Source organism: Megalops cyprinoides, chromosome 19 (genome assembly GCF_013368585.1).
Source record: "Megalops cyprinoides isolate fMegCyp1 chromosome 19, fMegCyp1.pri, whole genome shotgun sequence".
Taxonomy (NCBI): domain Eukaryota; kingdom Metazoa; phylum Chordata; class Actinopteri; order Elopiformes; family Megalopidae; genus Megalops; species Megalops cyprinoides.
Genome location: NC_050601.1, coordinates 2,752,152 through 2,777,218, shown reverse-complemented (window position 1 = coordinate 2,777,218; position 25,067 = coordinate 2,752,152). Strand labels below are relative to the sequence as shown.

At 48.1% G+C, this 25,067-nt stretch overlaps 1 protein-coding gene across 2 annotated transcripts in view; it reads left to right on the top strand.

The window, feature by feature from the left end:
* LOC118794895 (cytohesin-1-like) overlaps positions 1-10,661 on the top strand; it is a 53,221-nt gene extending 42,560 nt beyond the window's left edge. The window contains exons 4-13 of one of the 2 annotated variants that reach the window (XM_036553185.1): positions 129-195; positions 599-717; positions 2,579-2,659; positions 2,790-2,902; positions 3,348-3,496; positions 3,961-4,073; positions 8,525-8,603; positions 8,731-8,799; positions 9,194-9,348; positions 9,698-10,661. In XM_036553185.1, coding sequence (XP_036409078.1) covers positions 129-195; positions 599-717; positions 2,579-2,659; positions 2,790-2,902; positions 3,348-3,496; positions 3,961-4,073; positions 8,525-8,603; positions 8,731-8,799; positions 9,194-9,348; positions 9,698-9,776 — 1,024 coding nt within the window. In that variant the 3' untranslated portion in view covers positions 9,777-10,661. The remainder of the gene's footprint in view (positions 1-128; positions 196-598; positions 718-2,578; positions 2,660-2,789; positions 2,903-3,347; positions 3,497-3,960; positions 4,074-8,524; positions 8,604-8,730; positions 8,800-9,193; positions 9,349-9,697) is intronic. The other variant, XM_036553184.1, reaches the window with a different exon arrangement.
* Positions 10,662-25,067: the final 14,406 nt, after the last annotated feature.

The window sequence follows — 25,067 nt, the reverse complement described above, 5'->3', positions numbered from 1 at the left end:
ACCACTACCACTGTGCGGCAGGTTTTATTCCTTATCAGATGGCACAGTGACGGTAGTCTCAGTGTTCTGTGATGGTGAAATGCACTGTGAAAGTGATGGTGAAACGGCTCTGTGGCTCCGTTTTCCAGGAAAAACATGCAGAGGAACAAACAGGTGGCCATGGGCCGGAAGAAATTCAACATGGACCCCAAAAAGGTGAGTTTCAGCCAGGAGCTGCTGACAGGGTGAGCGTGAGAGCTGCAGGGACAGATCGATGTTTCTGGCCGTTGTGGTGGAGCGGCTGTGATGCTTATGATTGGGAATGGACTACTGTCGTGGCCGGTCTGTGCTACTTTGTTTGTAAGTGTCAGTAATGATTTGGAGTAGTAATTGGTCTCTCTCTCTGATTGTGGTTGTATGTATGTGCTGATTGGTGACTGGGTGTGTTTGTGTGTGCTGATTGGTCACTAAATGTGGTTGTGTATGCTGATTGGCCACTGGATGTGGTTGCATGTGCTGATTGGCTAGTGAGTTTGTGTGTTGATTGGTCACTGCTTGTGGTTGTATATGCTGATTGGTTAATGGCGTGGCTCTAACAGCTGTGTGTTGCTGGTCTCAGGGGATCCAGTTCCTGATTGAGAACGACCTGCTGAAGAACACCTGTGAGGACATCGCCCAGTTCCTCTACAAGGGGGAGGGGCTTAACAAGACAGCCATCGGGGACTACCTGGGAGAGAGGTCAGAACCTGAGATTTGCTTGGCTGTGTGTGTGTGTGTGTGTGTGTGTGTGTGTCTATATGTGCCTGTGTGTATGTGCCTGTGAATGTGAAGACAGGCCTCTTGGTGTGTGCTTATGTGTATGCACATTGGTGCTTGTGTCATCAGGGCATTGATCTGATTTATAAGCAGAGTTTGTGTACTGTGAGAGAAGCTGGTGTTGATTTGTGCCTTTCATTGCAGAGTTTGTCAGTAGTTGAGTGTGTATAGTTGAGTTGAGTAGTGTCATATCCTGAAGGAGGGTTGTATTTCTGTAAGCAGGGTGGTCCCAGGCCGGCTTCCTGTGGGCCAGCCTGTTACACTCCAGAGTTCAGTCTGTAGTGTCCCAGTACATTTCTGCGTCAGAGAGACACAGGGACACTGAGCTCCCCTCTCACTGATGATGGGGGGGGGGAATCTCAGGATTCAGGGCGCCCCCCCCTCCCCTGCTATGAGAGAATTTGTTTAGTTCTAGCCTCCGAGCCCCCACTGGTGCGGGAAACGCCCTTCAGTCTGATCCCAGACCTGTGGATCTCAGGATTCAGGGCACCCCCCACTCCCCCCACTACCTCACAGTGCCCACCGGCCGGGGAAGCGTGTGTTTGCCCGGCTGCGATGGTAATCTGACCCGCGGTTTGCGCGTGTGGCCGACGCCCACTCACTCCTCCGCCAAAGTTTCTGTCTCTCGCAGGCCAGGAAACGCTGTGGGCTACACCCCTTGGGGGGTGGGGGTGGGTAGGGGTGTGGCCTTCCCAGGAAACACAGGAGGAGCCTGTGAGCTCAGCACTGGCGGCTGGAGACTGTGATTGGTCACTGCCTGCCTGTCTGTGGAAAGAGATGATGTCATGGTTCATGGGCTGCAGTCTGACAGATCGCTTATTTCCTCATTTATGTATGTCTTCATTTGTCTTTATTTGGCCGATGCTCTCACCCAGAGGGACACATTTAATGTGTGTCATCTAAAAGTCTAATATGACACATGTAACGTGATGTGTTAAATAAATGATGCATTAAGGACAATAGTAACAGAGAGAGAGAGCAGCTGCAATCACAGCGTATTAAGGTGGAAAGAGTGTGAAAACAGCACCAGTGGAAACAAGTATCAAAACAGCACCAGCAAAGACATACTAGCTTAATTATCCTAAAGAGCCAAAGGGAGACCTATAAGCAAGTCATACATTACATTACATTTGTTTAGTAGACGCTCTTATCCAGAGTGACTTCCAGCACAATAGAACATAAGTGTATCCAAGTCATGGGGATGACATGGCACCAATGACATGATTTTCTATCCGAACAGGACACTAGGAGATGGGCAGCTGGAATATTTTACCTCTGTTTGAGTCATTTCTGTAAATCGTATGAATATGCGATGAACGGGATAACTGTGCTGTTCTTCACTTGACCGCTGCTGGCTTCCTTCCATAGTTCCTCACCGTATTGCAGCCGTAATGGGGGGGCGGGGGGGGGGGGGTGGGGGTTGTGGAGATATGGGGGGGGGGGTTGTGGAGATATGGGGAGTGGGGTGTGGAGATATGGGGGGTGGGGTCTACTCAGTGCTGTTCTGAATTGGGAAATGAGGAGCTCTCGGGCATGGCACCTCTTACTCTATCTCTCAGATTATTGGTCACAGGCACAGCTGGGTGTAACCCTGTTCAGCGGTGAGACAACCCCAAGGGCTATCCCACAATCCCATGGGGGGTATCTCTGGCTGAGAGGGCATGTAGGTCAAGAATGATGTAATGCTATTGAGAAAAAATGAATTAATAGAGAGCATATTTTCTCTCTCTTTACCCCACACCCTTAGTGTAACGTCACTGATGTTCTTGTTCATCTGTTGCAGAGACGAATTCAACATCAAGGTTCTGCACGCCTTTGTGGAGCTTCATGAGTTCACAGACCTGAACCTGGTGCAGGCCCTCAGGTCAGTCGTCACCGCGGAAACGCTGATCCCAGAAACCGGCCCTGCAATGTTTTCTGAAAACCCGCTTTGTGATGCCATCGTCTCAGTGGCTCAGCTAATCATTGGCTGGTTTGTGTTCCCGCCCACACAGGCAGTTCCTGTGGAGTTTTCGGTTGCCGGGGGAGGCGCAGAAGATTGACCGCATGATGGAGGCCTTTGCCCAGCGCTACTGCCAGTGTAACAACGAAGTCTTCCAGTCCACAGGTGTGTGTGTGTGTGCATGTGAGCATGGGTCCTGCCGAGCTGGGACAGGGCTTTAAAGGCTGTGCCTGGTCGGCCCGTGGGCAGGCCTGAATTATTGATGAGCTCTCTGCTGATCCGGACATGTGTCATGAAGGGATGCAGTGTCGGCAGCTCTCTGATGATTTCATCACTCACTCAGTCACCCTCTCACTCAGTCATTCCCTGACACTCTCACTGACTCACCCACTCACTCACTCACTCACACACTCATTCCCTGACACTCACTCACTCACTCATTCCCTGACACTCTCACTGACTGACCGACTCACTCACTCACTCACTCACTCACTCACTCACTCATTCCCTGACACTCTCACTGACTGACCGACTCACTCACTCACTCACTCCATCTGCCCAGCGCCTGTTTCTGCATGCTTTGATTGTTCCCTGCCCGGTGTTCCTGCAGATACCTGCTACATCCTGTCCTTCGCCATCATCATGCTGAACACCAGCCTGCACAACCCCAATGTGAAGGACAAGCCCACTGTGGAGCGCTTCATCTCCATGAACCGCGGCATCAACGACGGGGGAGACCTGCCCGAGGAGCTCCTGAGGGTCAGTGCCAGCTCTTTCAGCACCTCTCTGCTCATCTCTCTGTGTGTCTCTCCTCTCTGCTCATCTCCCTGTGTGTCTCTCCTCTGTGCTGATCTCTGTGTGTCTCTGTGCTGATCTCTCTGTGTGTCTCTGTGCTGATCTCTCTCTGTGTCTCTGTGCTGATTTCTGTGTCTTTGTGCTGATCTCTCTGTGTCTCTGTGCTGATCTCTCTGTGTGTGTCTGTGCTGATCTCTCTGTGTTCTGATCTCTCTCTGTGTCTTTGTGCTGATCTCTCTGTGTGTCTGTGTGCTGATCTCTCTCTGTGTCTCTGTGCTGATTTCTCTCTCTGTGTCTCTGTGCTGATCTCTGTGTGTCTCTGTGCTGATTTCTCTCTGTGTCTTTGTGTTGATCTCTGTGTCTTTGTGCTGATCTCTCTGTGTGTCTCTGTGCTGATCTCTCTGTGTGTCTCTCCTCTGTTGCTGCAGAATCTGTATGAGAGCATCAAGAACGAACCTTTCAAGATCCCAGAGGATGACGGGAACGACCTCACACACACATTCTTCAACCCTGACCGTGAGGGCTGGCTCCTCAAACTGGGTGAGTGGAAAGAGGACCAGGACTGTGGGACTGCTGCGATCCTCAACGTCAATCAGAGAATGATCCCACCCCTCCTGAAGCTTCGTCTTAATCATCATCATCATCATCATCATCACCATCACCATCATCATGATGCTCATTGTGTTACTGCTGCTGTTGCTGTGATTAGTACAGATACTAGAGTGGTGTGTCTGACAGTCACTAGTCGTTCCTCATTGACTGTGTGTGTGTGTTTGTGTGGATGTGGATGTGGGTGTGGGTGTGTGTGTGTGTGTGTGTGTGTGTGTGTGTGTGTGTGTGTGTGTGTGTGTGTGTGGGGCTGGGTGTGTGAGAGAGAATGTGTAGGCATTTGTGTGTATGTGTGTCTGAGTACATACATGAGTACAGGCATCTGAAAAAAGCAGCACTCAGTCGATGCATTATAGATGTGGTCTGGAGATCAGACAGGCACATGTAGAGACACATTAATATTTTACAGCAGGCATATCTGCAGACACTCCAGCACTTGCATCAAGACCCTATATGGCCATGTACTTTACTGTCTCACTGCATTTAAAGTGAAATCCTAGATAAATACCAGCTCTAGCCTCCTACTTTGTTTTGCCTGATAATTTTTAAAAAGGGTAGAAATCAAAGGTCATACTGATATGATTTGATGGCTACTGTTAGAACTATAGGCTAATAAAGAACAATTCTGCTCTTCTGAAGATTAATACACAAACACATATCTACAGGTGCTTAGTATCCTACTGTGATAAAATCTCTGATTTTCCTGGGTTCTGTGTCAGGGTTCCATCACAAAGTTCTATGTCAAGGTTTTGTGCCAAGCTTCCATGCCAGAGTTCCATGCCAGAGTTCCATGTCGGAGTTTTAGACAGGGTTCTGTGTCAGAATTCCGCAGTCCAGCCAATGATGTGTTTCAGCGCAGAGGACATTTGTCACAGGCTGATGAATGAAAGGTTTTTTTTTCGCTCAGAAATCGAGGAGGTGGCTTGAAGTGTAACTGAATCCTGGAATCACTGGATGAGCTGATCATCAGGGCGAATCCTGTACTCCCTCTGAAGGGAAACACTCGGGCATTCTCCAGCGGTGCCGTGTGCTGGACGGTCTGCATCCAGACACACTGCTCTCTCGGTGTGCAGACAGTGATACACTCTTTCTGTTTGCACACACAGGGATGCACTGTAATGACCATGGTCACAGATGAAAGCACTGCACCGCTGGAGAATCCTCACAGTAATCAGGGCCCCGGGACCTCTGTCTCCCGGTCCCGGAAGGCAGCAGTCCTGGACAGGTTTTCATGCTCTCCTTGAAGCTTGAAGCTCCAATGCCCTTCCACCTGGAAAGAGTGAGATAAATTGGTTCAACCAGTGCACCATTCAGCTGAGCAAGGTGCCCAGGTGCTCGGGTAAATGGAAGCCAATGGAAACCTCCAGGACTGCTGTCTCCCGGGGCTACGATTGGCCCATCTCTCAGTAAGGAAGTATGGTGCAATGCTGTGTGGCACTATCAGGGTTGGCAGGTCCGCCTAGAAAAAAATTAGACCCTAGCTTGTCTGAAACTGCAGTGAAAGCTGCAAGCAGTACATCGTGGGTGAAAAAGGGACCCAGTTCTCTGGGTCTGCACTCCCCCTGCTGGCCAGTTTTAAAAGTACATGCCACGGTGGGGGTTTTTGTATCTTGGCTTAATGTGGCACACTAACATTTTCAGCACTGAGATCAATAGTGAATTGAAAGCGGTAACTGCCGACTTTGTATAGCATTGCGCCACACTTCTCCTCCTGTTCCAATGAGCGGTACGGTGTGATTACTTATCGTTTTAATTTATTTTTTTTTCCTTTTCTTCCTCGTTTGTTTGTCTGTTCGTTTGTTTCCATGATTTTGGCTGTTGTCTTTCCCCAGGAGGTATGTACACCTGCTCCTCGTCACGAGCTGACTGCTCTGCTCTGGGTGCTTCTGGTGTTCCGCTGTGCTTTATTTTCTTGTTTTTTTTGTTTCAGTTGCAAACGACTTGCTCTCTTAAGTTTGTTTGGTTTGTGCCTCAGTTGATTAATCTAGTTTTCTGTCCGTTTGTTCGTTTTATTTGTTTGATCGTTTGGTCCTTTTGTTTTTTTTTTTTTTGTTCCCTCCGAGCTGGTGGATTGTCAGTGTGCTGCTGCCTCTCTCTGTGGGTGCCGGGTGCTTGGGGGGTGTGGCCCGTGGGTGTGGCCCGCGGGTCATGTGACCACTGTAGTGGAGAGTTAGTCCTCTCGCTGTTTGCTGTGGTGCTCAATCTCATGGGTCTCTGTTTTGGAGGCTGCAATATTCCCCTTGGAAACCAACCGTGCCCAAAATTGCTGCAGTCTTAAATTAGAAAGACACAGTCAACAGCTCCAAAAAGCAACTCCCCTTTAATATCCAGGGTTACACGCAGGCACTCACCCTGTGCTTTTTTGAGTGCTTCTTCTCAACACTAACTACTAAAAGCGTAAACAGCTAATAAGCTGGCTCAGTTTGTAACTGTGACTCCTAAATGCACTCTCCTGGCTGTACTATGAATTCATTTTTGGAGTAGAATAATTGGCTATTTCCTGCTGTGTCCTCCTTTGATTGGCCACTCTGGAGCACCCTGCTGTGATTGACTGATTGGCCTCCCCTCTGGGCTAACCAGGAGGCCCCTCCTCCAGAGGTCTCTCTCTGTCTTTGATTGGATGAAAGGGGAATACTGTACCTGTTCCAAAGCGGCACTAGCTCTGCTCCTGTCTGTGCTGGTAATGACTGGAGATTGACAGTTTGCCTGCAGTGGTGCTGGGTCTCAGTGGAGTGGCTGTGGGGCAGGTGGGGAGGGAAGGGCAGCTTTCTGGGGGGGGGGGTTGTGGGAGTGGGGTGGGGGTTGGGGGGGGGCGAGCCCCCGTGTGCTGGCGTACGCCCTGCGTCCACTCCCATCCAGCATCCTCAGCTCTGTTACAGAAATGTCCTGTGGGACACCTGACTGTCCATCTGGCGTAGAAATCTGTCCCTCCCGCAGGACATTTTGTGTAAGCGCTTCCTGGCTGACTGACTTGAGTACAACCGAGGTGATTATTAACAACCATCTCCAACCCAATCAACCAATCAGCTCCCAGTCCTTGCCCCGCGCGCCATCGTGTCTGTTCGTCCCGTCTGTCATTGGTTTCTGGGCTTCCGCCATGTCGCTGCTGAGGACGGCAGCACAGACTTCCCAGAATCCTCCAGGGGCAGAGTCTGCCTCAGAGTAGGGGCAGAGGGGCAGGGATTTGGGCAGCTGTGTGTTATGCCTGTGTGAAAGGACCATGTGACCCAGCTGTGACCTGGAAGCACGTTGAGCTCTTCCGGTCTGTGGGGGGCAGGGTGTTAATGAGTGGAGTGCAGTACTAATGGTGAATGCTGATGCACTAACTGCACAGTGACCCGTGTGCACCTAACGTAATTGAGACGCAGCACGGAGCCAGTCTGCTCCCTGAGGGACATGCGTCGCTGTGTGCGTGTGTGTGCGCGTGTGCGCGCATGTCTTAGTATGTTATATACGTGGAGGTGAAGTTGGCATCACACAAGCTTATACTCTGATCTAGGGGTGTCCCTCCTCAAGCAATACTCACCCAACTCCCACCTCTAGAGCCTCCCTTTACCAGCCGCCTCCTGCTGCTGTGATAGGATTTCTGTACAGAGGGAAGCGAAGTGAGTGGGGTCAGAGGTCAGAGTGCAGAGGTGATGTAGTGAGCATGCCTGGAGTCAGGGTTACTTGTCAGCTGGCTGTTCTGTTGCAAGTACAGGACAGGTGTGTAGATGTAAAAAAGCTGAGGGTAAATTATTTAGGGTAAAGCCTACAAGGTCATAGCAGTCATAACAGTCAGTGGCATATGTCTACAACAGCGGGCAGTCAGCAAGTTGTCATTGTAAGAGGTGCTGACTGCATAAAGTGAGGTAGGTGGATGCATGCAGGATCTGTGAGTGTTTGCTCAGTACTGGCGTTTCCTCTGCAGAGGACTTGGGAGTATATACGTCTATGTGCTGCTGGGGCCATGATCGCCTTACTCGAGGTTCTCAGAATCTCAGGTGGCCACTCTGCTCCGGAAGGGTAGCCGGGTCTGCAGAGAGATCAGAGCAGCAGTCGCCTGGAAGCCGTCGCTTATTTGGTCCTGTGTTTTGAGGATCAGGGGTAGCTGCAGTGAAAAGCGTAAGTTCCGCTGTAGTACAGTCGTAGCAGAGGCACAGAGGTTGCCGGGGGGGATGCAGGGGACGACAGCAGGGGGTCACATGTGTGGTGTTGGGGGGAAGGGGAATCCGCACTCCGTTCCAGCAGCAGGCCTGAACAGCGGCATTCCACGCGTCCGTCCCTCTGTCTGTCTGCCTCTCTCCGTCCTCCGCTGCTCTGAGCTCAGCCCTGTCCTCCACTCCCCACCCTCACCCCTGACCTCTGACCCCTGCTGACCCCCTGCCTTTCTGTCCCTCCTGCAGGTGGACGGGTGAAAACCTGGAAAAGGAGGTGGTTCATTCTCACGGACAACTGCCTTTACTACTTCGAGTACACCACCGTGAGTACTGCTGACAGGACTGCAAATCCCAGAATCTGTCTGGGGCAACCCCACCACTGTGTAGAAGTGAGATTTCACCTAAACTTCCGATTTTTCTTTCTCTCTGTCTCTCTGTCTCTCTCTCCAGGATAAGGAGCCCAGAGGGATTATTCCCCTGGAGAACCTGAGTATCCGTGAGGTGGAGGACAAGAAACCGGTAAGATCCCACCCTCCCAATCACTTGGAACCAGACACACCCCCTCTCCTTTCCTCACTCATTAGAAATGGATCGGACACACCCCTTTTCTAATTAGCGTCAGACATGCCTGCTTTGTTTTCACCCTACTGTTAGATTCACCATTGCATTAAAATTTGACACACCCGTCTGCTTGGACTGTTACGTTAGATCTAAACATATTCTTTTCCTCACACTGTTCTTCTGAAAGTGGAGAAGTAAGATCTTCCTTTGTGGATGTCTGTAGGTGAGTGTGTGTGTGTGTGCGTGTGTGTGCGTGCGTGCGTGTGTGCGTGTGCGTGTGTGTGGACCTTGCTCTCTGTCTGCCTCGCTGGTGCAGTGTGTCTGAACTCCACTCTCTCTGTCTTTCCTGCAGAACTGTTTTGAGCTCTTCATCCCTGATAACAAGGACCAGGTGATCAAGGCCTGCAAGACGGAGGCGGACGGACGCGTGGTGGAGGGAAACCACACCTTCTACCGCATCTCTGCCCCCACTGCCGAGGAGAAGGACGAGTGGATCAACAGCATCAAGTGAGTGAGTGTGTGTGTGTGTGTGTGTGTGTGTGTGTGTGTGTGTGTGTGTGTCGGCAACCCTCACCAATGGGCGTACCAGTGAATGTATAACACACCTGAGCAAAACAGAATTCTCTCCCTTTATTTCCAGATGTTAGAAGCTAAATATTGTGATATCATTACTTTGATTCATTCAAAAATACAAAAAACTAAATTATGAGGTTAGAAAGGCCACACCCAGTAAGCAGGAGTGGCCAGAGTTGTCTTCGAAGCTGTGAAATTGAGTTTAAGAAGATCCTGTATCCCATACAGCCTACTATGGAGTTGAAGTGTAACCTTTAACCTTTCTCCTCTTCTGCACCCCCAGGGCGGCCATTAGCAGAGACCCGTTCTACGAGATGCTGGCGGCGCGGAAGAAGAAGGTGTCCTCCATGAAGAGGCACTAGTCCCCCCTCAGGACCACTCCTTCGCACCCGGGACACAGGGAGCGCGTGGATCTGCTCATCCTTGGGGCAGAGGACCTCTGTTCTCACGTGGGACAAGAAGGGGGTTGTGGGGAGGGACGGGGGTCTACTCTCTCTCTGGGTTTTGGCAGGGTTTCTTTCTCTGGGACAGCTGGAACTGTGGGGTTGGGAACACGGCCAGGGAGCAGGGAGCAGAGAGCATGCTGGGAGATCCGTTCTCTTGAGCTTCTGTCTCCTTATGCCTGGATGCTGGACCCCCCCAAAAGCAATCAACCCCCCCATTTCTCAGTACATCCCCTGCTATCGTTTAAATAGTCCCTGTCTCCCTGTCACACTTAGCCAAATGCGTACACACACACACACACACACACACACATACACACACACACACACACACACACACACGAACATACATACTTCTCTCTCTCTTAACTCAGCGGGTCTGACTGAATGTGGTATACCAACCAAAATTTTCTAACTTGCTTATAAAGAAAAAATATTATTTGTAGACATGCTTGTTTGCTTTAATGTACAGGCTGCAGACACACTGGTCACAAGCATCTCTTCTACAGCATGTGCTGTATTCTCTCTTCAGGAGCGTGGTTCTGTTTCATTTTGGAAGAAATTCAGACAGTTAGTTACTAAGGGGTTCTGTTGAAAACCCTCTGCAGGTGTTTTTTGTAAAAAAAGAAAAAAAAAAGGAAAAAAAAGCTTTTTAGGGTAGTTTCTCTGCTGTTGAAGCTGCCTCACTGGAGATTGTTTTGGCTGGACTGACGTGTGAAGCCATGTTCCTCAGCGATATTCAGCGGTCATGATGGCCAGGAAAAAAAAAAGCGCTTTTGTGCTTCAGTGGGAACACCCCCCCCCCCCCCAACACCAAAGCTTTTCTCCCTCACTGGTCGCTTCATCAGTCCACAGCAGGTCCATGGACCTATCAGCCGCCTCGACTGGAGACACTGGAAGTTTGACAGCTGCTGCCTCCTGGTGGAGGATGTGGAGAAGATGCGGACAGGCTCAGGACACCAGTGAGGATAAGGGAGAATCTTCAGAGGCAGGTCAGAGTACCATGGGAAAATGGAGCGTTACCGGTGTTCTGTGCGGCCCTGGACACCGCCTCTTTCTCACATGCCCCATCTTGCTGCTGTTGAGCTCTTCTGCAGACATTTAAGATTTAGAGGGGCGGCCAGAATGGAGCCGTCTTCTGCTGAATGCCGTAAATGAGGTCATCTGTGGCCCCAGTCTCCTCCAGATCGTCCTCACCTCTCTTTAGCCTCCAGAGTAACCTCTCCGCTATGCCTTGTTAATATTCAGATGTGAAATGCCACACCAATCAGGTTCATTCTGCCCTTTTTTTTAGGGCTGTGATAATGTCACCTTAGATCTGTGTAAATAAAGTTATTTTGAATCTTTCCCAGGATGCAGTGTTCCGCGCATACGTAGAGTAGAGATGAATGCGGATAAGATGGAACGCAAACCTCTCCTCAAATACTACTTCAGGATTCGCTGCGATGATTCTCGTAGCAACAGAATGGCAGTTCTTGTTTGTGAACGCTTTCGGGAAGTACGGCTATCAATCCACTCAACTGCTGTTTAATTAAACTCATTTGCAGGGATATTTGTTTGAAGTGAAACTGAACATTTTTAAATCTTTTCTGTAACTTGAGTAGTAGAACATTAGCAGTTGCTTTCCCCCTGTACCACTCACTGATAGAACTGCACTTTGTTACCCTGTCCACCAAAAGAACCGCACTTCCTTACCCTGTCCACCAATAGAACTGCACTTCCTTACCCTGTCCACCAACAGAACTGCACTTCCTTACTCTATCCACCAATAGAAATTAGCATCTTTACCTGTCAAAATGCATCATTTTACTCCTTCATAAATGGGGTGGGATTAACTGGAGTTTACAATCAATGATTCAAATCTTTCATAAGGATTAAATGACTTTTTTTTTGGAACCACGGGTGTATTTACTGTGCAGTAACTTTTGTTAAGGAGAACAGATTTCTTTGTGCAAACGCCCGTCAGTGCATTTAGTTAGTAAGCCTGCAGTCATTTTTATTTTGCTAATGGCTCGTCTTCACTTTCCCTGTCACTTTTCAGTGCACTGATGGTTGAGGAAAAATGCAGATAAAACTAAAAATATAAGCAGTATTTGTCTTATTTATCACAGTTGTATATACTTAAATGTGTAGGTTTCTGTCTGATATTATCAAAATTTACGTTTGTGTAGAAATATATCAGGTCGAGTGCCAGTTTTTTTTTTTTTCCTGTTTGTTTGGTTTCATATTTCTACCATTGCCATGTAATCGAGAGCTGATAAAGCAAAATAAAATGAATGAATTTCACTCAAAGACTTACTTCTCTGCTGTATACTCAAGCTGCTTTTTACACAAACTAAAGACACTACTCTAAACTTGATGCTACTCTATTTCCTCTATTTGTTAAAGTAACTTCCTTCAGCAGTCTCCCGTGGTGATAAATCTACAGTAGTTGCGTCTTGCGGCCTCGTTCTTCCTAGTTCTTCTTGTTTTTGTTCATGACATTACATTATGTCATTTAGCAGACGGTCCTACCCAGACCAAATTCCAAATAAGTGCATCACTATGCTAAGAGCAGTTATCGAGAATAACACAAGAGGTCAGTGAGAGTCACTGACCACTGAGGCACTAGTGCAGAGGGCTTTTTTTCTTAGATAGAATATAATAGAAAATAGGGCTAGATCAAGAGGAAGGCAGCCTGGAGATACAGCTTGAAGAGATGAGTTTTCAGCGTTCTCTTGAAGGTGTTCCCCGCAAAACATTTGCAGGGGAGCATGAACGTGAGGACCTGTGATTTCAATTGTTGGGAAGCTTCGCAAGGTTCGTACTCAAGAAGACAATTTACTGCGTTCCCCGCATGCGATGCATTTAATGCGTGAGTGGATATGACAGATATGTGCGAGACCTAAATGTCTGCCTGTGCAGCGTAATCAAAATAATACCGCTCAGAGCACAGGGACTTTGTGGACATGTCAGCAACATTATACGACCTCACCTTGTGCAATACTGCATAAAAACTTGCTTTGATTACAGCACCGTGATCTCTAAATTGTAGTGGTACATTATTTAGTCAACGAAGGAAGGAGCAGAGCGGGAGGAAGAGGTTAGAGGTGGTTGTTCATTCTCATTTACACGCATCAGTATTTGCTAGTTCTCCTGTACGGCCAGCAGATGGCACATAAAGACCGTCCTGTATGGCTGAGGTGTACCCCATTCAGTTTGAATTGTTGCCAGGAGGGGGCGGTATAGACAGCGTTTGGGTACATTCGGATGGGCACATAGTGTGACGCCATTCACTGAAAAGGGTAAATCTCCACTTAATCAAAACGGCAAATGAGTTGAATGATCTTTGAATAGACCATCCTCAGACAGGAATTCAGCTTTAACCTGTATTTCATATGTACATTAAATGGAAACTTACAGTTGACCTTGCATAAAAGAATACATTTAAACATTACTGAAAGCAGCCAGAACAAAACAGCCTCGTGGAATGACTGAAGTCTGTAAAATCATATCGCCCAGTAATAAGCATTGTGATACTTCCCTGGAAATGCTCTCATCCTGCCAAACAAATAAATGCAAACCAGTCCAATGATGCATGCCTGTTCCGCTGCAGAGGACAAAGATGAACTGTTCTTTACTGGACTCGGCCCATTCCTGGCCAAACCCACTGATTCCCAGAAATCTTGGTGCCCTTCTACCCCGCCCATCCTCGGCTCTTACACAGCTGTGAGCCCGAGCCTCAGCTCGTCTGAGCCCACCTGTGCCACGCATGTGTTACTCCCTTTCCCTAGCAGGGCACTCTGTGATATCGCCGCTGTCCACAAGTGGTCCATCATGTCATTATGAATTAACTTTTTTTTTTTTTTATTTGGCCCGGGCCCTTTAACCTGGGTGGCTTGCAGAGCTTCAGATGATACAGTAATAATAAGAAGGAAGATGAATGCGCAGGGCAGCCCCCTCTGCAGGTTACAGTTCCATGAAATGACTGATTTCCTGACTATTGATTGGATGGAGCAGGCTCTCCCATGCCCTAGTCATACCCTCCCAACCACAGAAATGTCTTGCTCCTGCTATTGGGAATAAGTTTATTATGATTATGAAATGGCTGATGGCTTCCCACATTTGCAGTAATACTTTTACAACAATAATTATTACAGTTGGGCAGGGAGGCAGCTTAGCATACTGGTAAGGAGTAGATAAATAAAGTACTCTATATTTATCCCTGAGGGAAATTTCAGTGTTACAGCACATACAAAAACACACACAATGAGGTAGATAAAAAGAGAGAACATAGAGTTACTCTCTCTATATATATAATATGCTATTAATGTGTAAATTAAATGTAAGCTCTGCATTGTGCAATGCCACTCAGTGGAGGAGTCTCCTTTCCCGGCACAGAGGGGAGTCATTGTAGTTGGCTATTGCAGTGGGCAGGAACGACTTCCTGTAACGGTCCTTATTGCAGCGGAGCTGAAGGAGCCTCTAACTGAAGACATTCTGTTGTCTGACCAGTAGGTTGTGTAGGGGGTGTGTAATGTTGTCCATTATGTTGAGTAACTGTGCAACATCCTTCTCTCCACGACCACCTCTAGGGGCTCCAGAGCAGTCCCCAGCACAGAGTCCACCTTCTTTATCAGTTCCGTAATGAGTAACCAAAAGGTTGCTAATTCAGTTCCCCTCTGGGGCACTGCTGCTGTACCCTTGGGCAAGGTACTTAACCCAGAATTGCCTCAGTAAATATCCAGCTGTATAAATGGATAACATATAAAAATTGTAAACTGTGTAAGTCACTCTGGATAAGAGCATCTGCTAAACGCCAATAATGTAATGTAATGTAACAGAACTATTCATCCCCAGGAAGCCGCTTGCATCAGAATGCCAGGTAACAGCATCAGTCCGAACCTCTGCAGCTCTGATGTAGAGAGCCCTGTGATGCCCCATTCACTCACACAGCCACACTGAGAGGAGTAATTAACCTTAGAGAGAGAGAGAGAGAGAGAGACAGAGACAGAGAGAGAGAGAGAGAGAGCAGGCAGAGAGAGAGACTCGGAGGCTGCGAATGCCAGTTAATGGGAGTGTGCTCGCCCAGCTCGTGGTTCCGTCGCACTGACTGAAACCTTTCCCCAGGTTCCACGGTCTCTGTACTTAATCGACCAAGGGGATTCGCGCGCTCCAGATTGATTTCCGCTATCAATTACAACTGGAAAAATTAAATTGAGTGCTGAGTCCAATCAACAAATCAGAAACCTAAAACCCCTGTGGCTGTCTTTCAATGATCGATTTATTGATCGATCAAGTGAATGATTAAAAAACAAACATGTGAGTTGCAGGTCTGAATCCATTAAACCAGTAAAAAAAGATACATGTACACATGCATATTAACAGCATGTAAAAGGGAGAAAATTCACAATGATTGCAGGTGGCCCTGGATAGAGTCACCCCTTGATAACTGAAATAATATTAGTTTGATTAATTGCCATTTAACTGAACACCATCTGGCTTTTCCTGAGTCTCAAGCGTAGTTTGCACCCATTTATTTAATGACGCTGGAACAAATGACCCCTCGGTTGTTTTGATCGTGACCTTCCTCCTCCATCTGCAGGTTCTCAGAGGAGTCCTCTTCCTCCTCTCACTCTCTCTTCCTCTCTCTCCCTCTCTCTCTCTGAGTGACGGCGGAGCGAACAAGCCCGCGATGTGAGCGGTCTTTGCGCACACAGTGTCCCCTCTGACTAATCTGGCTCAGAACAAAGACTTATTCCAGGAACAATCTGACAGATTTCCTCAGTTACAGAAATCGCTGCTGCCGGCCCCATCTCCTCAGATTTGGCAAGTGCTGAGGGCTGCCGGTGCAAGAGCCAACATCCTCACGTTTAAAGAATGACAACAAAAGCTGGCAGGCGGTATCCGCGACACACCGAAGAACGAGCAGCTGCACATGCCGAACACTCAATCCCTCCGAATCCATTCTGCAAACAACTCCCTGCGACAGCTTATCGAGCTCACATTTCACCGCCAGCCCATACGCATTTTGCAATGTAATCTGTCAGATTTATCTACGTTTTAAATTTTCCCTCCCAAAAGCAAACGGAAAGACAGTTCTTCCAGCAGACGCTGGCTGGCTGTGGCAGGTTGGGCAGAACAGCACTGTGTGCTGACTGGGTGGGCGGCTAACGGCCACGGCTGCTGGCTAATACTCATGGCACCCGCCCAGGGTCGCTTTGGGTCACCTCGTGCCGTCTCAGTCGGCTGAGGGGGCTCGGGCTGAGGGGGCTCGGTTCTTTGTTGACACCGTGCTGTGCTTCTTGACTGGAGCGGGGAGAGACTGGCAGAGGAGTGAGACCCAGCAATGGTGCCCCCCCCCCCCCCCACAAAGTTTATCCATTTCCTGCTTGTCACAGAGGTCTGAGTCTGAGTCTGTACATCATGCAATGAGGAAGTTATGTGCTAGCTCAGTTATTGAGTCGCTCTTTTTAAAAAAAAAAAAAAAAACAGTACAATACAACAACCCCACCCTTTGTACTGCTGCCTCTTTGTTGTCAATCGGATTAAAAAAAAAAAAAAAGAAAAGAAAAAAGATCTGTCTACAGCGAAAAAAACAACAACCTCTGTATTGGGACAGGCCCTCAGGCGGAGCAGGTTCAGGAAGGAACCTCACATGCATCTCACCAAAGGAAAAGACCTTTCAGTGAGGGTGTGAGGGAGAGGGAGTGGGTGAGGGCGTAAAAAACCCAGGCTGCCAGGAGACTTTCTTAAGAGAGAAAAAGCAGTCTGGGTCTCTTTTGGACAGATAGCCCCCATACGCCTTTTTCAAAACTGCTGATAAAGTCTTCCAGAACGTTCTTTTTGTTCTTTTGCCTTTAGATTGAAGAACATGATGTTTTGGCTCTTGGGTGGCCTTCCTCCAAGTCTGACATCATAAGTCATTCAGTATCAGACATGATGCCGGCTGAGCGGGTGGGCGGTCATTGATAACAAGCAACGTTGCGTTTGGAACTCTACAATTGTGTTTGTTTTTATTGTACAGACTACAACCTGTCCTGACAGTGATCCTCTGGTCAGACTTAAAACCCAACTATCCAGACTGCACAGACATTATATTACATTACTGTCATTTAGCAGCTGCTGTTATCCAGAGAGACTTACACAGGTTACAAATTTACATGTTATTTGTACAGTTGGATTTTTACTGAGGCAACTATGGGTTAAGTACTTTGCCCAAGGGTACAGCAGCAGTGCCCCAGAGGGGAACTGAATCAGCAACCTTTCAGTTACAAGCCCTGCTCCTAACCACTACGCAGCACTGCCACTCCCCCTCCTAACACTGCGATAAAAGCTAGCAGTTTTGAAATTATTTAATCATGGAAGATCTGGTGGCATTTAAAGTTTTAGCGGTGTCACAAGCTCAGTGGTAAATGCGTTGAAGAGATACAGACTTACGGTGATGCAAACCTGGTGGCTAGAAATTGGTAGTGAGAGTTCAGGGCTGCGCACTCCCGTTACGACAGCATCTCCCACAATGCCACTTTCAAAGATGTCACTAATGAGTCTACGCGGCTAATTGTCTAACCGTATTGAATGGGCTCCCTGTACATTGTTTTGAACAAGAGAGATAAGAGTCTGCCATGTGAATTAACATAGACGTATGAATGTAAACCAACCAGCCTGACCAGTGGCAGGAGAAAGAAGCTGTCCGCTTGAAATATACGGTCCCCTCTGTGGAAAAGTACCGCAGAGACAGGGGGCTCAAGCTGCTCTGCAGTTCCTGTTTCATGTTCTCTGTTGTTTCTCTGCATGGAGCAACACGAGGCATTCCAGTGCTTTCATGTGCTCTTGCACAAGGGCTTTCAGGAACTCCGTGTGGAAATTGCTGTTTTTGTTGTCAGGCACCCTGATCCTGTTTTACTTGGAGAGCTCACTTTTTTTTTTTTAAACTCATCATGAGTATTTAGATTACTCATCGATACAGCTGGATATACAATAATCAAGCACGGTGCCTTGCGCAAAGAGACGATCACCTGCAATTCTTCCGCCCGTGTGTCCTCGTGATGTTTCCTTATGGGAAACATAGCTGCCCTTTCCTGAATTATTCCTTCTCAGTATTGGTGATCATGGCTGGTAAAAAAGAAATAAAGCTCTTCCTCTTCCTCTTCCTTTTGAGTGTTACACTGAGTGGCACCATTTCATTCTTAGGAAATGGAAATTTCGTAAAGGACCCTTGAATTACGCTGTGCAGAATTACGAAGAATTATGAAGAATCAGAGAGGAAGCAGGCACTACCTGTGATATTGTTCTCCTATGACTTCTCTCTACTCAGGTGTCAGTCACTTACAGCTCATACTAACCATAATCTTGACATCCCTTACAAAAAATTAGGGAAAAAATGTCAACATATGTGTAAAGAGCAAACTAAAAGTATTGGGAATATATTTATAGTAGATGTTTACTAATTAACAAACAAAAACTAATAAAAACTCACGCAGGTTGAGGTTGTGTAACAATCAAACTGGTCCAAACCACCAGTCACTACAACCAGAGTTGTAGTGAAAAAGTCTTTACAGAGAGCACAATTTGTGAAAATGAGATTCTGAAAGATTGGGTGGTGCATGTCTTCGAAACACGATTCAACATGTGCAAAGTGTGATGTCCTGGAAACTGCGTGATGGCCATTGATCGGCTGTGGTGCTCTCAGACTGCATGAAGGCAGTTGATTTGCTGTGGCATGCTTATCTCCTTGGCGATATGCCAGACCAGGTGCTTCCTCTCCGATGAAACTCAGCTTTCCTTACTGTTAATGTTACTGCCAGTCATTATCAATGCCTACAAAGCCAGCTTAGACAGGCGGTTCAACTGCAGGTGCAACTGTGGTCTGGACGCTTTTCGAGAACTGGAGGGAGAAGTGTGGACCCTCCGTTTACGGGAACTGAGAGAGAGCGACAGAGGAAAAAAAGCGAGACAGAGCTTCTGTTCTCATTAATCTCAGATTTCAGATATTATATCTCTGAGATCACGGTGCACAGCTGAACGCGAGGTTTTCCCTGTGTGCGTGGTCTCTGCGGACACACGGCACAGTGCTGAGTGCAGGGGTTTTGGGGTGCTCTGGGGCCTCGCTGTGATTGGCTCTAGTGCCGATTGTGGTCAGCGGTGCTCTGAAGCAGGTGTGTTTCCCAACACTGGTGTTTGCCTTTAACACAATTTACTGAATCCCAGGTAGAGACAGCGCTGAGAGCACCACACACAGCACACCTACTGTACCCATGTCCTGCTGGAGACACGCACGCACGCACGCAATCACGCACACACGCACACACACCTGCATGCACACACACACACACACACACACACCTGCATGCACACACACACACGCACACACCTGCATGCACATGCACACACAGGGTGACCATACGTCCTCTTTTTCCCAGACATGCCCTCTTTTTGGGACCTTTTCCTCCGGGGAAAAGAGGATGTATGGTCACCCTATGCACACACATACACAGAGGAACGCACTGGAATTTGCACATAGCCACAGTAGTAATGCCCCAGCTCGGAGCCGAAGCAGAGGCCTCTGGGTCACTAGCCCAGCCCTGTGCGCCCTGCACCACGCTGCTGCCCATCACACATTGGAGCAGAGAGCGGTATGCACAGCCGAATCGTAGCGAGCCGATGTCTTATTCCCCTGTCAGGAGCAGCACGTCACTGCCCTTATCTGCCTGCAGAATCTGCGCCTGTGGCCTCTCCGTAGTCATAACGATAAAGTTCAGGCCTACCACACGCTCTAGGGCTGCCTTTCCTATAATCGCAGTGATGAGAGGAAATCTGAACTCAGAGCAGCAGAGTCATGACTCCTCCACTCTGAGCAGCACCTGCTTCCGAGCCACCAGAGGGCTTCTCAGAGCTTCAGACGTTACAGGAGACTTGTTTCTGAAGCGCTCGACTGCTTTTTGGAGTAGTTCCTTTTAATTTCAGCCGGGTTTCCACTCCTATAGTAGCAGTGAAATGCAGCAAATAACCTGCTGATGAGCTCCTCTCAGAGCTCAACACTGACTTTGACTCCCCCTGATCACTATTTTGACTAATCGCCCAGTAACACACACTCACACGGACTCACACTCACACACAGACACATACACAAACACACGCAGACAATCACGCACTAATCGTTATGTATATGTTTTGATTTATATTGCATTATTAATTTAAAATAAGTGCATCATGTATGTATAGTTGCTTTTATTTGCATATTCTGTCAAGTACGTAATAGGGTTGTTGGTGCATGAAGTTATCTGCTAAATGATGTATAAGACTGATGGAATAGATACAAAAGTGTATAAATAATATGTAAATACAGGAATGAAAAGAACCCATGTGTACAGATCTGTAAGCTCTGACTGACATGCTTCATTGCATCCATGTCACAGATGTGAGAGAAGAGGCAGAGAGGCAGAGAAACCTTCGCGGAAATGGCGCAGATCTAATCACCATGAAGAACGCAAGTGACACCAATGTTCCCTTTCACGGGAGTGTCAGTAGGTAATTAAATATAAACGACCAATTAAAGAGTGACACTGATGACAGCATTCCAATGTGATTTGCCCAGCATCCTCTTGTGATGTCATAGACAGACAGTATTCCCATGTTGTGTCAGACAGTCAAAATTCCAATGTAATGTCCTATACTGCCTGCAGTATTATGGGATGTCATACACAGCTAGCACGTTCATGTGATGTCATACAGAACTAACTTCACATGGTTTGTACTTCATACACATTTGAGGTGAATTTAGTAAACATCTACACACAACTGCCATTTTCCATTGACTTACCAGGCTTGTCAGGCTACAAATCTAGGTGGAGGTTCATGCATTAATCAGGCATAATGAGGGTCTTCTCTCTTTCCAGGACTTCATACGAATCTTTCTCACTTCCTGGTTCCCCTTGGTTTTTCTATCTCAGAATCTCCACTGCCATGGAGATCCACACTCATCCCTCAGCTGAAGTATGCTTTTTAACCTGGTAGTCCAGGACCGCCTGCCTCTCTTTACAGCAAATTAACATGTCACACTAGAAGACCCCTTTCAGTAATGGTTGTATCGGAGAGAGAGCTCCAGCAGCCAGGGGCTGAGCTGGATTGGGAAGTTATCTGGGCCGATATTTTTTTTCCCATCATCTAAGAGTCTAGACCATTAACTGACAAGTTTCAAAATGGCACCACTTTTACCCCAGGGGATTGAAATGAAACCTGTAATTGACAAAGCTGGGGGGGGGGGGGGTGTGAAAGGTAACAAGCACCTAAGATTAAAACAAGGAGCAAAGCAGGAGACCCCTGCTTACGAGCAGGACAACAAACATTTTCAATCAGGCTGCTTTTGGGACTTTCTTATTCGCAATGAGGAAGTGCGGCTCACAGCGACAGGTGTGATTTCTGTGAATCAGGTGACGCTGTCCCAAACTGACCCCCTTTCTCCAGGCAGAGAGGGGGGAGACGCGGCGCACACACTTTCTCGTCAAAAGCGTCGCCCTATAAACAGGTTGAATGAGATGCATGATTTATGAGCCGATTGCGTCACAGCTTGACTCCGCCTCTGCTGCAGGTTACAGTACATTATTGTCATTTAGGAGACGCTGTAATCCAGAGTGACTTACACAGGTTACACTTCTAACATGTTATTTATTTATACAGCTGGATATTTACCGAGGCAATTCTGGGTTAAGTACCTTGCCCAGGCATACAGCAGCAGAGCCCCAGCTAGGAGAACTGAACCAGAAACCTTTCGGTTTCAAGCCCTGCTCCTCACCACTATGCCACACTGTTGGCCACACCGTGAACACTGATGGTGCAAACACTGGCAGCGTACCAGCCTGCATTTCGGGATGACGTGAATATGGGGTCACCTGACTTTGCCGAAGGAAACTGGGCATCGGATGTTTCCTTATTGGCCATTGTTTGTGTTCCACAGGAGGGCGTAAGGGCTGTAAAAGACAGCCAGCTCATAATAAAGACCTACTGACCTCCATACTACACAAAACTATCAATAAACACACTGCAGAAGGTGTTTATACAGCCATAAACAAACACAGCCATATACATATACTGCATTGCACGTATGACTCTATATCTGAACAAGACATACGCATGCATACACACACACACACACACACACACACAGTGACACCGTTACTGGTCAAATGGTTGCCCATGTGCACGCATATATACTCATTGCACTTTCAAGTCTTTCAAGTCCAGTTGAGAAACACGCACACACAGTCCTCTTGTGTAAACGTGTAACTAGTTCAAAAGTCTTACATAAAAATAAAAAAAGCCACAAAATAAAAATTGAGATTTCCAAGTCCACATGATAAAGAAGACAATATTTTTACATTTGCACAAAAGGACATAGTGAGTGTATTTTCTGGCCTAAATCAGCTTCTGACATCATGAGTCGTTCGGTCTCAGACAAGACTGGGGTGAGTGGGTGGGATGTTGTTGGTAACTGAAGACAAACTGAAAACAGCCGACCTCATAGAAGACCCTTCTGACGGGAAGATGTTATTTTTGTGTGGAAATAAAGTTTACATTTCTTCCCCAACAGAACTGCGGTAACAGCACTAAAGAATGTCTTTTCTTTTGCCTATTCCATTGGCTGTGTCTGTCCAACTGCAACCGCAGGGTTTGGTCTTCATAGGTGGGAGGGTGAGTGGGAAAGCTAAAATTCTTCCACTGTCCACGAATTCGTGGAACTGCACTCCCTCGGTGTGAACGTCACCTCAGAGAGGACAGTGCAGGGACACGTCTACCGGAGAGTCACTGCTTTTTGGAGGAGAGAGCGAGATACAAAGAGAAGTTATGGAGCTGGAGAGACGATGAGATGGACAGACAGAGAAGGAGGGATAGGGAAGGAGAGAGGGAAGGAGAGGGAAAGAGAGGGAAGGAGAAGAGAGGGATGGAGAGGGAAAGAGGGTGAAGGAGAGGTGAAGAGCAGGAGAGGGAAAGATGGAGAGGGGTAGAGAAGAAGAGAAGTTCAGAGACAGAAAGAGAGGCAAAAGGAGGGGGAGAGAAAGGATCAGAAACAGTGTGAGAGAGAGTGTGTGTATGAGAGAGAGAGAGAGAGAGAGTGAAGAAATAGAGAGTGAAGTAGAGGGAGCGGGGGATTCAGAGATGGAGGGGGGGGGGGGGCTGTCTTCTTCCTGGAACTCCACTCCAGCAGAGAGGTCTTGCTGGGGCTCCTTCATCAGTGCTGAGCTAAAGAGCATGCTGCCCCCCCCACTCCCCTGCCCCCATCTCCCTCCATCCAAGCCTCGTTCCAGGAAAGGAACCACTGGCGCCACGCTCACCACCAGACACACCCAGTCTGCGCAGAGGGAAGCACCAGTTTTAGTTAAAAATACAGTTTTCAGCGGAGACACCTGCCATTTGAAGCGGTCGGCGCAGGCATTTTTTTTTTCCCATTTGCCAGATATTCCCCTCACCAGCCCCGCCTCTCACACCTTGTGGGAGGTGTGACCTCTGACCCCTGCTCTTATCTCTGCGGTTATCTCTCAGGCCTGTCTGTGATGACACCTCTTGTGCCTTCAGGTCCCGGTTATTGTACCCTGCTTATCTCTTCCCGGCAGCTCTAAATGTGCTTTCATTCCATCTCCAAGCAGAGCCAACCTCCGTTTCCAAGAAATGACGGCGAGACGCCGCTTTATTGAATAAGAGCGGCTCGTTCGTCCTCGTTTGCTCCGTCGCCCGACGAGGGTGTGAGATTGAATTCCACGGCTGCCTTTTGTTCTGTTCCACAGAAACAGAATTAGTAGATTTGGCCCGGAGGTCTCTGAAGTGCATATGAAACATGTTACTGGATGCTCAGGCAGAGAGGCTGATGTTCTCATGCCACGGATTAAACCAAAGCAGCTTGCATTTAACAGATTTAATCAACTCCTCCTCCTGTCTGGGTGCCCAGCTGGCCAAAGCAGTGTCCGATCTAGATCCTCTGTATCTGTAGTGTTATTTCCCCTGCCTGCTATCAACAAATGCTTTCTTCATTTAAAAGAGCTCCCTGGGCTCACATTACCCTCAGGAGGAAAAAAAGGTCCTTTCGCGCATAACGGAAAGAACCATTTAAAATAGAGAAAACACAACTAACATGAAAAAGGTGTGGGGGAAAAAAAGCATTCTAATTGTTATATTGACGTCGACTGTCTGCTTCATCAGCAAAGCCTGATGATGCAGATCCTCTAAATGGATGCGAGAACCTCACAGTGACATCTCTGTTCAGTTGTTAAAATAGACCAGGATGTCCCCAGGGCAGAGAGTACATAGAAATATCCACGATGACCACAACGGTGTCAGCACGACAAACCTGCAGCAGTAATTGGCCCCGCCCACAGACACAACACGTACGCTTTGCGTGCAAACGCTCTGCGTCTCCCTGGGAGTCTCGATTCGAATCTCCCCTCAGTTTCCCACCTAGAAAACAGGATCTAGGAGCTTGGCAAGGATCAATGCTCTTGTTGCTGTTGTCTGCGTGTTATTCCACTTACTTTTGTAACAACTTCTGTAAAAAGCTGCTGACAAGGAAACGCTAGCAAAGCGTGATAAAGGAGAGAGGCCTGAAGAGGGTGTGATCTGAGAGAGTGGTGAGAGGTAGTTGAGGGAGACCCCTCTGTAACCCTGTGCAAAACAGACTCAGTGATTGAAGTGCTCAAGCCCCCCACCCTCGCTGAAAAACATTTGACCGCTTTGGCGTAAAAACCGCCGCTGTGCTGGCCTCCCGCGGGATCCCAGTCTTTCCCATAAACAGGGACGTGTGTTTGGGTCCCCATGGGGTTGCTTGTTTGTGGTGGACCGTTAGTGGCGGGGTTGTGTCCTTACCGCTAGCATTTCCAGGAAGGTTTGTTATATCAGGCACAAGGGCGGGGAAAAAGGGGGCGGCTCCTGCCAGAGGTCAAGGGTCGGCCGAATCCACCATACGCACAAGACGGGATTGGGGGGGGGCTCAGAGAGTGGGCGGAGGATTCGCACATTGAGCAGATGGGGTCTGTCTGAGGGGAGAGACAGACAGACGGGGTTAAGAAAGGTAGCAGCGTCACCCCAAGGGGCCGGGGGTACGAGAGGAGCCAAACTTAACTACCTGGAGGATGGGAGGGGCCAGTGCACCTGAGAGCCCCTAGACTTTTGACAGGATAATGAGCAGAGCTGTTTGGATTCATTAGGCCTTCTGTGCATGTTCTTACACAGATTGGAACAGGC